At 41.0% G+C, this 17,613-nt stretch overlaps 1 protein-coding gene and 1 long non-coding RNA gene across 5 annotated transcripts in view; one reads left to right on the plus strand and one right to left on the minus strand.

Annotated features, from left to right (window-relative positions):
* Positions 1-8,788, plus strand: part of LOC132389267 (uncharacterized) — a 39,603-nt gene extending 30,815 nt beyond the window's left edge. For 3 of the 4 annotated variants that reach the window (XR_009510469.1, XR_009510472.1, XR_009510468.1), the window contains one exon: positions 3,094-3,204. This is a non-coding gene — a long non-coding RNA (uncharacterized LOC132389267). Of the gene's footprint in view, positions 1-3,093; positions 3,205-8,759 lie in introns of those variants that run through there. The other variant, XR_009510470.1, reaches the window with a different exon arrangement.
* A 6,904-nt stretch (positions 8,789-15,692) lies between these two features.
* LOC132389268 (uncharacterized) lies at positions 15,693-17,157 on the minus strand. Its single transcript, XM_059961761.1, has 2 exons — positions 16,235-17,157; positions 15,693-15,778 (listed from the first exon to the last, which is right to left on the minus strand). Exons 1-2 carry the CDS (start codon positions 17,026-17,028, stop codon positions 15,745-15,747), a joined length of 828 nt encoding a protein of 275 aa, XP_059817744.1. The 5' UTR covers positions 17,029-17,157; the 3' UTR covers positions 15,693-15,744.
* Between the last annotated feature and the right edge of the window lie 456 nt (positions 17,158-17,613).

Consider the following 17,613-nt stretch of genomic DNA (forward strand, 5'->3'; position numbering starts at 1 on the left):
TCACACTGACACAGAGGTGTTAAGGAAACAACCTCTCCCTCAATGTCGTTAAAAAACAAAGGAGCTGGTTGTGGACTACAGGAGGAATGGAGACAGGCTCGCCCCTATTGACATCAATGGATCTGGGGTTGAGAGGGTGAACAGCCTCAAGTTCCTCAGCATAAACATCACCGAGGATCTCACGTGGTCTGTACATACCAGCTGTGTGGTGGAAAAGCACAACAGTGCCTCTTTCTCCTCAGACGGTTGAGGAAGTTTGGTCTGGGACCCCAAATCCTAAGAACTTTCTACAGGGGCACAATTGAGAGCATCCTGAGTGGCTGCATCACTGCCTGGTATGGGAACTGTACTTCCCTCAATCGCAGGACTCTGCAGAGAGTGGTGCGGACAGCCCAGTGCATCTGTAGATGTGAACTTCCCACTATTCAGGACATTTACAGCGACAGGTGCGTAAAAAGGGCCCAAAGGATCATTGAGGACCCAAGACACCCTAACCACAAACTGTTCCAGATACTACCATACGGGAAACGGTACCGCAGCATAAAAGCCAGGACCAACAGGCTCCGGGACAGCTTCTTCCACCAGGCCATCAGACTGATTAATTCATGCTGATGCAACTGTATTTCTATGTTATATTGACTGTCCTGGTGTACGTAACATTTATTATAAATTGCGCAGTTAGATAGAGACAAAACAGAAGTATAGCATCTGAGCCCCCAATTTACCCCCGTTTACCTATGGTGAACCTCAGTTGCCCCGCCAATAGTGCAGTACTTCGGTGTAAATACAGTGTAATGCCCCCCCTCCAGTACACGCTCACAACACAAATATCAGACAATACACCAAAGGCGAGTAAGTAATTGCAACTTTATAGTTATTTCCTAGTGATGGATTAGTAGAAACAGATAACCTAAAAACGCCAAATCAGTAAGTTTATCAGTTTGTGCACATAATATTTTAATGCGTTGGAGCTCACGCCTCCGGTTCCATCCACAATGACCTTCCGAGCCTTCGACCACCGTCCGAACCACCGACGTCCAGTATCCACTGCCCTGGAACCACTGTCCGCTCCTCACACGTCATCCTCCTCGCTCGCCTCCCGAGAAAAGACCGTGAACTCCTGCTCAGCTCACAGATACAAGATAGAATAACAATTCTCCATTGACTAGTTCCCCCCTTAGCTACAGTTATAACCCAAACATTCCAGATACTGAAACACATTACAGCATTAAGTAACATTACAGAGAAGCCATTTTGTTATAACAATACAAAGAAGCCAGTTTGTTAGCCGGAACAGTTAACACCACAGTTACTGGTACTGAGAGCCCTACATAAGACTTTTACTCCTGTATATGAAGGTTGTAAGTTGTAAGTTCAATTCCAATTCAATGTACACAGGCCTCAGAACAGTAACTAGGATGTAGGCTACAAATTGCACCAGGAGTTAGAAAGAGCATGTATAAAAGGCAATCGAATGATAGCCATGGCGGTTTCAATTTGCAGGTAAATTGGGAAAATCATGTTGGTGCTGGATCCCAAAAGAAGGAATTTGTAGAATGCCTACGAGATGGCTTTTTAAAGCAGCTCGTGGTTGAACCCACTGGGGAAAAGACAAGTCTGGATTTGGTGTTGTGTAATGAGGCAGAGATCATGATATGATAGAATTCACCCTGCAGTTTGAGAGGGAGAAGCTGAAATCAGATGTATCAGTGGGGTAAAGGGAACTACAGAGGCATGAGAGAGGAGCTGGACAAAGTTGATTGGAAGCGGACATTAGCAGGGATGATGACAGAGCAGCAAGGGCTGGAGTTTCTGGGAGTAATTTGGAAATGCAGGATAGATAAATACCAAAGATAAAGAAATATCGCAAAGGGAAGATGAGGCAACTGTGTCAACTGTGGCTGTAAAGTGAAGTTAATGACAGCATAAATTCAAATGCAAGGGCATACAGTAAATCAATAATTAATGGGAAGCTGGAGGGTTTTAAAAACTAAATGAAGGCAATAAAAAAGCAATAACGAGAAAAGATGAAATGTGAAGGTTAATTCGCCAGTAATTTAAAAGAAGAAAACAAAAGGTTTTTCAGGTATGCAAAAAGTAAAATAGAGACAAGTGGAAAATGACACTAGAGAGGTCATAATGCTGTATTAAGAAAGGCGGACAAACTTAATAAGTATTTTGTATTTTTCTTCACTGTGAAAGACACCATCAGTCTGCCAGAAATTCGAGTGTCGGGGGCAGAAGTCAGTGTAGTTGCTATTACTAAGGAGAAGGTGCTTGGGTAGCTGAAAGGTCTGAAAGTCGATAAGTCACCTGGACCAGATAGACAACACCCCAGGGTTCTGAAAAAGGTGGCTGAAATTATTGTGGAGGCATTAGTAGTGATCTTTCAACAATCACTAGATTCTGGGATTTGGGAGGAATGGAAAACTGTAAATGTCACTCCACTCTTTAAGAAGGGTAGGAGGCAAACAACAGGAAATCAAAGGCAACAAAAAACACACAGATTGAGAACAATGGACTGTTCATTTCACTCACGCAGGTATCACATATTGAAAGCCACAGATGCAAATTCACCCACTAACAGAACTGAGAGGAGTTCCTGGAATAGGGTGCTGAGCTGATACGGAGAGTGAGACATGTGGGGGGGGGGGGTGAGGTGAGAGAGGGTCAGAGAGATGCCCATGTAGTTTGTGTGTCTGAATATTCAGTTTCTGTGCAAAACATTCCAGATTATTCACTCTTTCTTCTTGGCCATTTCAGTTCCAATAGGAACATCCCTCTGGTTAATTCTGCCCTGTTCTGTTTGCCACCAGATGCAAACAGTCTGAGAACAGAGGGGTTTTCACATCAGAGACACAGGTCACATTTGGTGAAATGTCACAGGTCAGAAACTATGCATTGAGGAGTTCGAGGGGAGGGGATAGGGAGAGTGAGAAAGTGAAAGACAGCAGAGGTGAGGGAGGACGGAGAGATAGTTACAGTCATACAACACAGAAACAGGCTCTTTGGCCCACTGGGTACATACTGACCATCAAACGCCGTTGACACTGATCCGACCCTGATCACACGTTATTGTCTCCACATTCCAAGGGACTGTGGCCATTTTATCTACTGATCAGTGTGTGGAATGAAAACAGGACACTCTGCTCTAGAGTTACCTCCTGAGGCCCCTCCATCTCATTATGCAAGAAGACAACACACCAGGAGCAGAAGATGTCCCGGACCCTCAAGCCCAGGCCACCACTCACTGGTTGATATGTCCCAGTCCCACACCAGTACACAAGAATGGAGAAGCCTATTAAAAGTGGTGGATACAGCCCAGTACCCAGAAAAAGCTCTCCCCACCATTCACATCGACAAGAAGCGTCGGCACAAACAAAGCAGCATCCATCACCAGTGACCCCCATCCAGACTGTGCTCTCTTCTCACTGCTTCCACTGGGCAGGAGGTACAGGAGCCTTGGTCTCACATCACCAGGTCAAGAACAGTTATTACTGATCCAGTGAGGATAACTTCACTCACCTCAATACTAACCTGATTCCACAACCTAAGGACTCTACATCTCATGTTCTCAGTATTATTTATTTATCAATCTATCTGTCTTTTTACAGTGCCTTGAAAAAGTATTCAGGCCCTGACACCTTGTTCACAAAAATGAGTTTTGCAGCCAGGGATTTTGATCAATTTAACTGGGAATTTTTATTTGTGAATCACATGCTCCTTGTTTTTGCAATGGAGCCAGAAAAGAAACAGGGGAAATTGTAAAGTGTGGAAAACTAAGAATTCAAAAACTGAAATATCAGCAGTTCCAAAGTGTTCATTCCCCCCCCCCCCCCCCATTTGTTCTGTACAGAAGGAGCCAGGCTGACTCGAGGGATTTGGAAAGTGGTCGAGGCAGTTTTGGGGCGTGCAGATTGGAGAAAAGTTGGATTGGCAGACCCAGCATAAATACATCCCAGAGAAGAAGTGTTCTAACTGGAGACTGAGGCTGACAAGGGAAGTCGAAGATGGCATAAAAGCAAAAGAGAGGGCATGGATCACAAAATCAGTGTGAGGCTGAAAGATTGGGAAGCCGATGAAAACCAACAGAAGGCAACTTCAAAAGCAATGAGAGAAATGCGAAATATGAAGGTAAGCTATCCAATAAAAGTGGATACAAAAGTTTTTCTCAGATATATAAAGAGACGGGAGAGTGGATATTGGACCAGTGGAAAACCGCTGGACAGGTTCTAATGGGGGACAAAAATAGTGGATGAATTTACAAGTATTGGTGTCTGTCTTCACTGTGGAAGACAGGATGCCAGAAATTCAAGAGTGTCAGTGTGTAGAAGTGAGTGTAGGTGCCTGAAACACCATTCATAAATTTGCAGATTCCACAACTATTGTTGGCGGCAGTTCAGATGGTGATGAGGAGGTGTACAGGAGTGGGAAAGATCAGCTGGTTGTGTGGAGTCAAAACAACAACCTTGCACTTAATGTCAGTAAGACCAGGGAATTGACTGTGGACTTCAGCAAGGGGAAGTCAAGGGAACACACACCAGTCTTCAATGAGGGATCAGCAGTGGAAAGGGTGAGCAGATTCAAGGACCTGGGTGTCAGCATCTCTGAAGATCTCTCCTGGGCCCAACATTAATGGAATTACAAAGACAGTGCCTATATTTAAGAGTTTGAGGAGACTTGGTTTGTCATCAAAGACTCTCACAAATTTCTACAGAGGTACCGTAGAGAGCATTCTAACCGGTTCAGCACTGTCTGGAATGGAGGGGATACTGTACAGGATCAGAAAAAGCTACAGAAAGTTGCAAACTCAGACAGTAATTCATAGGCCAGTTCATCAGACTTCAGTGGTTGGTAAGATGTTGGAGTCCATTACTAACCATGAGGTTCTGGGGAACGTGAAGGCACATGAAAAAATAGGCCGTAGTCTGCATGGTTTCCTCAGGGGAAATGTTGCATGAGAAAGCTCTGAAACTCTTTGAGAAAATAACAGGCAGGAGAGAGAAAAGAGAGTCAGTGGATGTTGTTGACTTGGATTTTCAGTCGGCCTTTGACAAGGTGCTGCACATGAGGCTGTTAAACAAGATCAGAGCCCAGGGAAGATACTGGCATGATGGAGGATTGGCTGAACAGCACAACACAGAAACAGGACTTTCTGTCCATATAGTCCATGCTGAACTATTAACCTGCCTCGTCCAATCGACCTCCTCCCAGACCAGAACCCTCTGTACCCCTCCCACCCTCGTACAATCCACATTTCTCTTGAATGTTGAAATCGAACGTGCATCCACCTCTTCGGCTGGCAGCTTGTTCCACGCTCTCGCCTCTCTCTCAGTGAAGAAGATCCCTCTCGTGTTCCCCTGAAACAGTTCAAGCTCTGTTTACATTTACCCTCTCCATAATATTGTATCGTGAGGGGTATGGATAGGGAAAATAAACCTCTGTCACATCTCCCCTCATTCTCCTACACTCTGGGGAATAAAGTCATAACCTGTTCAACCTTTCTCTGTAACTCAGGTCCTCAAGTCCTGGTAACATCCTTGTGAATGTTCTCTGCACTCTTTGAATCTTGTTGATATCCGACCTGTAGGTAGCTGAACAGAAATGTACACAGTTCTCTAAATTGTGCCTCACCACATCTTCAACTTCAACAGGACATCCAACTCCTTTACTCAATACTGTGATTTATGAAGCCCAATGTGCCAAAAGCATATTATGACCCTCTCTACCTGTGATGTTACTTTCAAGGAATTATGGATTTGTATTCCCAGTTGCCCCTGTTCTACCTCACTCTTCAGTGACCTACTGCTCACTGTGTAAGCCCGACCCTGGAATGTCCGACCGAAGAGCAACACCTCACACTTGTCTGCATTAAATTCCATTTGCCAATTTCAAACCCATTTTTCCAGCTGGTCTCCATCTTGCTGCAAGCTTTCATAGATTTCCTTATTCTCCACGACAGCCCAAACCTTGGTGTCATTCGCAAATTTGTCGACATAGGTGACAAACAAGTGCAGTCGCAGCTCTGATCCCTGTGGCACACACCACTAGTCACAGGCCTCCAGTCAGAGAGGCAGACATTTACAAATACAGACCCAGCTCTGACCCTGCGGCACACACCACTAGTCACAGGCCTCCAGTCAGAGAGGCAGCCATTTACAAGTACAGACCGAGCTCTGATCCCTGTGGCACACATCACTAGTCACAGGCCTCCAGTCAGAGAGGCAGCCATTTACAAGTACAGACCCAGCTCTGATCCCTGTGGCACACACCACTAGTCACAGGCCTCCAGTCAGAGAGGCAGCCATTTACAAGTACAGACCCAGCTCTGATCCCTGTGGCACACACCACTAGTCACAGGCCTCCAGTCAGAGAGGCAGCCATTTACAAGTACAGACCCAGCTCTGATCCCTGTGGCACACACCACTAGTCACAGGCCTCCAGTCAGAGAGGCAGCCATTTACAAGTACAGACCCAGCTCTGATCCCTGCGGCACACACCACTAGTCACAGGCCTCCAGTCAGAGAGGCAGCCATTTACAAGTACAGACCCAGCTCTGATCCCTGTGGCACACACCACTAGTCACAGGCCTCCAGTCAGAGAGGCAGCCATTTACAAGTACAGACCCAGCTCTGATCCCTACGACACACACCACTAGTCACAGGCCTCCAGTCAGAAAGGCCTGTGACTCGTGGTGACCACAGGGATCAGTTCTGGGCCCGTTGTTTGTCATCTGTAACAACAATCTGCATGATAATGTGGTAAACTGGATCAGCAATGTTGCTGCTGACCAGGATTGTGTGTGTAATGGACAGTGAGGAAGCTATCAATGGTTGCAGTGGGATCTGGACCAGCTGAGAAAAGGGTTGAGAAAGGGCAGATAGAATTTATTGCAGATGGGGGTGAGATGTTGAATTTGGGAGGACAAACCAGGATAAGACTTCCATAGTGAATGTTAGGGCTCTGAGGTGTACGGTAGAACCACGGGACCTGGAAATACAGATCCACATTTGCTTGAAAGCAGTGTCACAGGTAGATACAGTTGTAAAGAGAGCTTTAGGTACATTGGTATGTACAGGGTATAGGATTGGGATGTTATGTTGAAGTTGTAAATGATGTTAGTGAAGGTGATTTCAAAATAATGTGTGCAGTTCTGGTCACCTACCGGTAGGAAAGATATTAATAAACTTGAAAGAATGCAGAGAACATTTACAAGGATGTTGCTGGGACTTGAGGATCTGAGTTACAGGGACAGTTTGAATCCATTAGGAATTTATTCACTGGTTTTCTTAGTGGGAACGAGGAAATATTTTAGAGGAATCTGAGGGAGAACTACACTCAGAGGGTGGTGTGAGTGGATCTTCACTCAGAGGGTGGTGTGAGTGGAACGAGCTGCCAACGGAAGTGGTAGATGCAAATTCAATTGTAACATTTAGGAAAAGTTTGGATAGGTGGATGAGATGAGAGAGGTCTGGAGGGCTGTGGTCTGGGTGCAGGGAGATGGGAACGAGGCAGAGGAGCAGGCTGGCATGGACTAGAATGGCCGAATTTCCTGTTTCTATGCTGTAGTGCTCCATGACTCTATGACCAACACCCTCCCATACAATAAATGTCAATGTGCCATTGGCCCTCCTAACTACTGCTGCCCCTTCCTGCAGTCTGAGATAAACACCCCACGGTTGACCAGTGTGACTACACACCTGCATCTGTGTATAAACATCTTTGCATCTTTCATTAAATTCTCTCTAAATTCCTTCTCCATTACAGACTCTGTACACGGTCCACTCCCCGTTACTGACCCATTGCCAACCTGACCGGGGGTTTATCCTGTGTCCACTCCCCCTCTAATGTCTGCTGTCCATTACAGACGATCTACACCTTCCTCTCCACAATACTGACCCATTATAAACCTGGCAACAGTAATCCTGTGACTATTTCCTCTCCAGCACCTGTGTCCATTCCTGTCCCTCTGCTCAATACTGACCCATCACTGTGGTTGTTAGAGGAAGCTCACTGACTGGGAACAATAGGCTCTTCATTACAGAGGCTCAGGATACATGACGTTTGTTTGTTTGCTTTGCATACTTTTTCAAAACATACGTCAACTGTTCCACCGCCCAGTTCTGGTTTCATTGCTTCGAGAAGCCGATGCGGAAAGTAGTCGTTGACCTGTCGCTGCGTCTGACACCACTCACAGCAGAGAGTGAGGAGGTTGTAGGTGGTCCCATCTCCCTCCAGTTCACACAGCAACACCTCATCGGGAGTCACACGTGAGTAGACATCACCCAGACTGATTGAATCTGGAAATTTGTCTTGTGTTCTGTGTTTGTGTGTGGGTGATGCAGAGAGAGAGAGAGAGAGAGAGAGAGTGTAAATAAATGAAGGTAGATGGAGCTCCTCTGTCTCATCCATCTGTGAGGTTTCAGAAAGGGATTTCTCACCTCTGTCTGGGGTCTCAGTCACGGAGAACTCACTGTATGTGTGATCCAGAGAGGGAGATCTCACCTCCTTCCATGGGGACTCTGGAGTATCTCACCTCTGAGTTCTCACTGAGGGAGGTTTCATCTCTATCTTTGGGTTCAGTGAGGGAGATAAAGAGATCCCACTTCTGTCTGTGGGGTTTCAGTGAGGGTGTGATGTATCTATCCCACTGTAGGTGGATATCCCTTTCCATCCTCAGTTCCCATCCCCATTTACACCTTGTCCTCCGCCCCAGTGTGTCATTTCTCACTGAGTTAATTCCAGTCTTTCATTTCCAGAATGTCACCGGCTGAACTGAGGGTTGTGCTGCTGATCCTGGGTTTTCTTGGTGAGTAATGTCTTGTAGGGACAAACTGCGTGCTGTGTACAGTAAGAGGGAGTAGATGTTATTTATTGTTTCTGTAGATGAGCAGAGACAGCCTGTATTTAATGGGGAAAAGTACTGAAGGGACCTGGGGAACATTATGAATGCAATTTGACACCAGGACACACGGCATTAGAGCTGGTGATCAGAAACGTCCAGATACCCGGTTTGGTGAAACAACAGTAGGGAGTGGAGGGAGATGGGGAGGCAGAGAGGTTTCAGCAGAGAATCTCAGGCTTGAAGACTGAGGAGAAGGCACGGCTGGAAATGCAGTGATTACACTCCGAGAGGCTGGGACTGGAGGGAGTGTTGAGAGGCTGGAGGAGATTACACTGGGAGGAACTGGTGAGTCTATGTTGGGATGTGAAAGCAAAGTTGGGTTGTATGTTACTTAACCAGATTAGTGAATGGTGGTGGGTGAAGGGGTTTGGGGCAATTTCAGGCACAGCCAGCAGAGTGTGTGGAGAGCAGAGTGCAGGAGTGGGAGGTGGCTGACGGTGTGAATGAGAGACGGACTGGGTCAGGGGCGGAGCTGGGTGACGTTACCAAGGCGAGCATCACCGTGGGGCAGAGGTGCCTTTTAAATGTTATTATCGTACCTGTCTCAATGACTTCCAGTGGCAGCTCATTCTGCATTCGTACCACCCTCTGTGGGTTTCCTCTGGGTAATCCGGTTTCCTCCCACAGTCCAAAGATGTACCGGTTAGTCAGTTAATTGGTCTTTATAAATTGCCCCGTGAATAGCAACAGGCAGAAAATGCTGGAGGAAATGAGCAGGCCAGGCAGTATCTATGCAGAAGAGTAAACAGTCAATATTTCGGGCCAAGTTTCTTCATCAGGACCGGGAAGCAAGAGGAGCAGTCCATCTTTTTTTTTCCCAGTCCTTCTTTCCAGTCGTGATGAAGAGTCTGAAGCACCATCAATAACTCACTCTGAGATGTAAAGGCGAGATATCGGCTTTTATTGACTGGAAGAAGGAACAAGCAGTGAGTGACCACCATACTACATCCTGGAGACTGAGAGGCCGGGCTCAGGCCTCAATCGCCTTTATACAGGGGTCTGTGGGAGGAGTCACGGGTGCAGTCAGCAGGGGGCGTGTCCAGACAGTTCACCACAGAGTCTCAGCCTGAAATGTTGACTGTTTATTCTTTTCTGTCTAAGCTGGCTGACCTGCTGAGTTCATCCAGCATTTTGTGTGTGTTGCTCTTGGAATCAGTGTAACTATGTGCCCTCAGTGACCACTTTATTATGTGCAGAGTGTAATTGGCTAATTAGATATTTGTATTAATGGACAAGTGTGCAGGTGTACCTGGTAAAGTGGCCACTGAGTGTATCCCCAATGACGTGACCTCCACAGTCGTCTGTGGTAATGAACTTCAGTGATTCACCACACTCCGGGTAAAGAAATTCCTGCTTATCTCTGTTCTAAAGGGATGTCGTTGTATTCTGAGGCTGTGCCCTCTGGTCCGAGACTCCTCCACTATCGGACACGATTGTGTCCACTCTCTCCAGCCTTTCAATATTTGATAGGGTGTGTAAGGAAACTCATAGATAGGCACATGGATGGTAGAAGAATGGAGAGCTGTGTAGGAGGAAAGGGTTTGATTGATCAGAATCAGGTCTGATACCACTGGTATATGTCATGTCATTTGTTGTTTTGTGGCAGTACACTACAGTACAAGATAAAAAAAAACTATATATCACAAGAAGAAATATATTTAAATAAAAAAAAGTTGTGCAAAGACAGAGCATAAAAAGTTTTTACAGTGGTGTCAATGGGTTCATTGTCCATTCAGAGATCTGATGGCGGAGAGGAAGAAGCTGTTCCTGAAGCGTTGAGTGTGTGTTTTCAGGCTCCTGTACCACCTCCCTGACAGCAGCAAGGAGAAAAAGGCATTTCCTGGGTGATGGGGGTCTTTAATGATGGATGCTGCTGTTTTGAGGCGTTACTTGTGAAGATGTCCTCGATGCTGGGGAGGCGTGTGTCCATGATGGAGCTGGTTGAGTTTACAGTATTCTGCACCTTTTTCTGATTCTGTGCTGTGGCCCTCCATACCAGACGGTGATACAACCAGTTAGAATGCTCTCCACTGTACATCTGTAGAGATTTGCGAGTGTATTTGGAGTCAGACCAAGTCCTTCGAACTCCTGATGAAATGTAGCCACTGCTGGGCCTTCTTTATAATTGGCTCAATATGTTGGTCTGAGGATCGATCTTCAGAGATGTTGACACCCAGTAGCTTGAAACTGCTCACCCTTTCCACTGCTGATCCCTCGATGAGGACTGGTGTGTATTCCCTTGACTTCCCCTTTCTGAAGTCCACAATCATTTTCTTGGTCTTACTGACGTGGAGTGCAGGGTTGTTGTTATGACACCACTCAACCAGCTGATCCACTCACTCCTGTACGCCTCCCCGTCACCATCTCAAATTCTGCTGGCAATAGTTGTGTTATCGGCAAATTTATAGATGGTGATTGAGCTGTGCCGAGCCACACAGTTGTTGGTGTGGAGAGAGAATCGAGCAGTTGGCTGAGTTTGATCCTTGAGGTGTGCCGGTGTTGATTGTCAGTGAGCAGGTAATGTTATTTTCCATCTGCACTGACTGAGGTCTCCTGATGAAGAAGTCAAGGATCCAGTGACAGAGGGTGGTTTTGGAGGTTGTTTTTTTTTAATTTATTTATTAATTTTTTAGAAAATTACAAAGAATAAATGTACTGATAAAGTAGTATGAAAGAGAAAAAATAATATTAACCCTCCCCCCCCTTAACCCTCCCCCCCTTAACCCTTATTTAAAGAAAAAAAAAGAAAGAAAGAAGAGAAAGGTTGCCTGTATATCGGAGGATCCCCACATGCTCCATGGAGTTCAAAATAATTTTAATTTTAATTTTTAATTTTCTCCAATTAATTTATAATTTTATCTTCAAAGGACCTATGTATTTAATCCTATCTTTTGTAGGTATGGGAGCCAAATTTTCAAAAATATATCATATTCATTTCTTAGATTGTATGTAATTTTTTCAAGTGGAATACAACTATATATTTCATTATTCCAACGATCCATAGTTAAATATAAATCAGATTTCCAAGTAACTGCGATAACTTTTTTGGCTACTGCCAATGCAATTTTTATAAATTTTTTCTGATACTTATTCAATTTAAGTTTTGGTATTGTCGCTTCAGTGTCTCCTAATAAAAATAATATTGGACTATGTGGGAGTTGTACTCCAGTAATTTGTTCCAATAAAAGTCTTAGATTTATCCAAAATGATTGAATTTTAAAACAAGACCAAGTAGAATGTAAAAAAGTGCCAATTTCTTGATTACATCAAAAACATTGGTCAGGCATATTTGAATTTAATCTATTTATTTTCTGTGGTGTTATATATAATTGATGTAAAAAATTATATTGTACTAATCTGTCAAATATTTATTGTATTTATCATACTATCAGAACATAATCTTGACCAGCTTTTTCCATCAATTTTAATATTCAAATCAGATTCCCATTTTTGTCTTGATTTATGAATTCCTGATTTAATTGTCTGATTTTGAATCAAATTGTACATACAGGATGTAAATTTTTAATTTTTCCTCTTTGAATTAATATTTCTATTTCACTAGGTTTTGGCATCAACATTGTTTGACCCAGCTTTTCTCGTAAATAAGCTTTAAATTGAAAATAACAGAAAACAGTGTTGTTTGATATTTTATATTTATTTTTTAATTGATCAAACAACATCAATATACCTCCTTCAAAACAATTACCTATATATTTAATCCCCTTTTGGAACCAATTATGTAAAAGTTTATTATCCATTATAAAAGGAATAAGCCTATTTTGAATTAAAGTTCTTTTTGCTAATAAAGATTTCTTTATCTCATCATCCCTATTTACCTTATTCCATAAATCAATCAAGTGACTTAATATAGGAGATTCTTTTTTTTCCGGTATCCATTTGGATTCCCATTTATATATAAAATCTTCTGGTATGTTTTCTCCTAACTTATCTAATTCTATTCTAATCCATGCCGTTTTTTCTTCATCAAAAAAAGACGCAATAAATCTAAGTTGATTTGCTTTATAATAATTCTTATCATTTGGAAGTTGTAACCCTCCTAAATCAAATTTATTTATCAATTTTTCCAATGATATTCTTGACATCTTTCCTTTCCAAAGAAATTTCCTTACATAGTTATTCAGTTCTTGAATTGTATTAGTAAATTGTATTAGTAAAGTTTGGAATAAATATTGCAATCTAGGAAATATATTCATTTTTACAGCATTAACTCTACCTATTAATGTTATTGGTAACGTCATCTATTTATCAAGATACTCTTTTATTTTTTTTTAATAATGGCAAATAATTTTGTTTATATAATTTTTTTACATCATTATCAACTCTAATACCTAAATATTTTATCCCATTTATTGACCATCGAAATTGAGTTACTAATCGACATTGATTATAATTTCCTTTGGTAATTTTGGTAAGGGGTAAAATTTCACTTTTATCCCAATTTACTTTGTACCCTGATACTTTCCCATATTCTTCCAATCTAAAAGATAGTCTTTGCAAAGATTGCAATGGGTTTGTTAAATAAATCAAAACATCATCAGCAAATAAATTAATCTTATATTCTTCTTGATTAACTCTAAAGCCCCCAATGTCTGAATCTGTTCTAATTAATTCAGCTAATGGTTCTATTGCCAATACAAATAAAGCAGGTGATAATGGGCAGCCTTGTCCAGTTGACCTTATTAAGCAAAATGGTGTTGAAATCTGACCATTTGTAACAACTTTAGCTTGAGGATTAGTATTTAAAGTTTTAATCCATTGTATAAAAGATTTTCCAACTTATATTTTTCCAATACCTTAAATAAAAAATCCCATTCCAATCTATCAAATGCTTTTTCTGCATCCAAAGCAACTGCCACACTCATTCCCTCTCTTTTTTGTGCCAAATGAATTATACTACGTAACCGAGTTATATTGTCCATTGATTGTCAGTTTTTAATAAAACCTGTTTGATCCATATGTATTAATTTTGGTAAATATTTAGATATTCTATTATATAAATTTTTTGTTATTATTTCATAATCTGTATTCAACAAAGAAATAGGCCTATATGATGTTGGTTTTAAAGGATTATATATTTTTTTGGCAATTATGTTAAAAAAGATTGTGGAAGTTTATGCATTCTTTCCACTTGATATATTAATTCCATAAAAGGAGGAATTAATAAATCTTTAAATTTTTTATAAAATTCAGGCGGAAAACCATCTTCTCCTGGGGATTTATTACTCTGAAGTGATCCTAAAGCTTCTTCAACTCTTTTAATGTAAAGGGCATATCTGATCCTTTCTGTTCTTCCAAATTTAATTTTGCAAGGGTTATTTTTGATAAAAAATTATCTATCTCAGCAATCTTATTTTGTGATTCCAATTGATATAGTTCAGTATAAGTTTTTTTTAAAGTTTCATTAATTTTTAAAGGTTTATAAGTAACCTTATTTGCACTTGTTCTAATTGCATTTATTGTTTTAGAAGCCTGTTCTGTTTTCAGCTGCCAAGCTTATGTGATCTTTCACCTAATTCATAATATTTCTGTTTAGTTCTCATAATTACTTTTTCTGTACGATATGTCTGGAGTGTATTATATTGTAATTTTTTATTAACAAGTTGTCTTCGTTTTTCTTCTGTCATGTATCTTTGAGATTATTTTTCTAACTTTATGATATCTTTTTCCAATTGATCTATTTCTGCCATGTATTCCTTCTTAATTTTAGATGTATAACTTATAATCTGACCCCTTAAATATGCTTTCATCGCTTCCCATAATACAATTTTATCCTCAACTGAATGTAAATTCGTATCAAAAAAAATTGAATCTGTTTTTTTATAACATCACAAAATTCTTGACATTTTAATAAAATTGAATTAAATCATCTACAGATCAGTTCCTCCTTATCCATCTTTATCATTGTCATTATCAAGGGGGAATGATCTGACAGTATTCTTGCTTTATATTCCACACTTTTCACTCTATCCTGAATATTTTTTGATTATAAAAAAAATCAATCCTTTAATAAGATTTATGTCTATTTGAATAAAATGAATAGTGTTTTTCTCTTGGATTAATTTTTCTCCATATATCAATCAGGCATAAATCTTTCATTAATGATAAAGTTAGTTTTATTATTTTTGATTTTGTAATGACTTTAGTTGACCTATCCAAAACTGGATCGAAACAAAAATTAAAGTCTCCACCTATTAATATTTTATCATGTGCATCAGCCAAGTTCAAAAAAACTTCTTGTATGAATTTTGCATCATTTTCATTTGGTGCATAAATGTTCATGAGTCCATAATTCTGAAAAAATTTGACAATGTATAATCACATATCTCCCCACAGAATCAATTACTACATTTTGTATTTAATTAGTAAAGTTTTATTAACCAAAATTGCAACTCCTCTCGATTTTGAATTAAATGAAGCTGCAATGACATTTCCAACCCAATCTCTCTTTAATTTCTTATGTTCTGTTTCTGTTAAATGTGTTTCTTGTAGAAAAGCTATATCTCCTTTCATTTTCTTAATATATGTTAAAACTCTTTTTCTTTTCACAGGTCCATTAAGTCCATTCACAATAAAACTTAAAAAATTAAGTAAATTAATTATTCATAATACCTTGGGAACTCTTTAAAATTCTCCATGTTGCTATGAGTCTCTCCCCAACCATCCAGGCAAAAAAGAAGAAAAATAGAAGAAAGATAACTAATATATAAGACAATTAAACAAAATACCCCCCCACTAATGTTGCGAATAAAAAGAACACAACATTACCCCCCCCCCCATTTTACAGGTCATGGCAATCGCCATGATTGTACACGTGAAACTCACAGCCATCGATCAGGAGCTTCTCCAGCTCCCCTGCAAAAAAAAAGAAAGAAAATATATTAGTGAAGAAACAGAAAAAAATTATTGTCTCTACTCCCAGTTAATACTCCTGAACTATTTTTTTTCTTATTATTCCAAACTTATTTCAGTCTTCATCATTAGTTCACTTCATTTCTATAATTCTTTACTCCCCCTCGTGGATATCAGGTAGTTCTTGTACAAATTTCTCTGCTTTCCGGTAGTCAACGAAAAACCTTCCTTCTTCGTTATCCAGGAAAATAATCAATTTTGCTGGGTAGCTCAATAAAAATTTATAACCCTTTTCCCATAAAAATTTTTTCACTGGATTAAATTCCTTCCACCTCTTCAGAAGATCATAACTTATGTCTGGATTAAAAAAAAACTCTTTTCCCTTCTATCATCAATAGCCCATTTCTCTTTTTAGCACCTTGAGTAGCTGCCTTCAAGATCATTTCTTTATCTTGGTACCTTAAGCATTTTATCAAAATTGATCTTGGATTTTGATCTTGTTGAGGTTTTGGTCTTAAAGCTCTATGTGCTCTTTCAATTTCAATTACTTGACTTCCTTCTTTCGTTTCCAAAATTTTCGGAATCCATTCTTGGAAGAATTTTATCGGAATTTCTCCCTCTGTACCTTCTTTAAGACCAACAATTTTAATATTATTTTGTCTACTAGAGTTTTCAAGCGCATCTATTTTTTCCAATATCCGTTTTCTTTGTGTTGTCCAGGCAAGATTATTGTCTTCTATCTTATCTATTCTTTCAGTGTTTTCTTCCATTTTTACTTCCTTCTCTTTAACTTTATTATCCATCTTCTTTTGTTTTTCCACCACATTATCGAGTGTATTCTGCATCCTTCTTACATCTGTTCTTATAGCTTTTAATTCATTCATCATATATATCAGGATATCTCTTATGTCTCCTTTAATCTCCTCCTTTTCCTCTTCTTCTTCATCTGTGTTTCCCAAAGAATCTGATTCCACTTCCGATTCACTTCCAGCCGTAGTTGGGATTTGTAGTTTTGTTAGTATCTGTTCATGCATACTTGTTTCTTCACGCATGCGTTGTTCTTGCCGTTTCTTCTTAGAGACCGCCGACATTGCCGCAACTTCCTGTCCCGCACCATCAGAAGTGCCATGCACTTCGCCGGGAGCAGATCCAACTTGAGTCCGAGGCTTCGCCGAGACAGTTAGGCCTTTTTCCCCGCCGACTTGCGCAGTCTTCGAAGTAGTAGCTTTCTTCTGTTTCGGTTTAGGAGCCATATCTAAAAATAATCCTGAGTTGCTTATAAATAGATTCTAGTAGGTATTTGTTAACTCTTCTTCACTTAAACCCTATTTCATTACTTTTTACGAGGGAGTTGGATTCCCAACGTCTCGAGCCTACGTCATCACGTGACACCCCCCCCACCCCGTTTTGGAGGTTGTTGATTGGTACTGAGGCTGTGATGGTGTTGATCACTGAGCTGTAATCAATAAGCAGCAGCCTGACAGAGGGATCGCTGTTGTCCAGGTGATCCAAGGCCGAGTGTAGAACCAGTGAGATTGTAAACATGAGATCTCCTGAAGAAGAAGTCAAGGATCCAGTGACAGAGGGAGGTTTTTGAGGTTGTTGATTGATACTGAGGCGGTGATGGTGTTGATCACTGAGCTGTAATCAATAAACAGCCACCTGACAGAGCTGTTGTCCAGGTGATCCAAGGCCGAGTGGAGAACCAGTGAGATTGTATCCACTGTAGACCTATTGTGGTGACAGGCAAATTGCAGCAGGTCCAGGGCCTCGCTTAGGCTGGAGTTGATTCTGGCCATGACTAACCTCTCAAAGTACTTCATCACAGTAGATGTGAG

The sequence above is a fragment of the Hypanus sabinus genome, unplaced genomic scaffold (assembly GCF_030144855.1).
Source record: "Hypanus sabinus isolate sHypSab1 unplaced genomic scaffold, sHypSab1.hap1 scaffold_520, whole genome shotgun sequence".
NCBI classification, from domain to species: Eukaryota; Metazoa; Chordata; class Chondrichthyes; order Myliobatiformes; family Dasyatidae; genus Hypanus; species Hypanus sabinus.

Bases quoted from the DNA above. Each gene is read 5' to 3' on its own strand.
- LOC132389268 (XM_059961761.1), bottom strand. From the start codon at position 17,028: ATGGCTCCTAAACCGAAACAGAAGAAAGCTACTACTTCGAAGACTGCG. The intron at 15,779-16,234 runs GTACCAAGATAA...TTTTTTTTGCAG, and splicing joins ATTTTGATAAAATGCTTAAG to GGGAGCTGGAGAAGCTCCTG.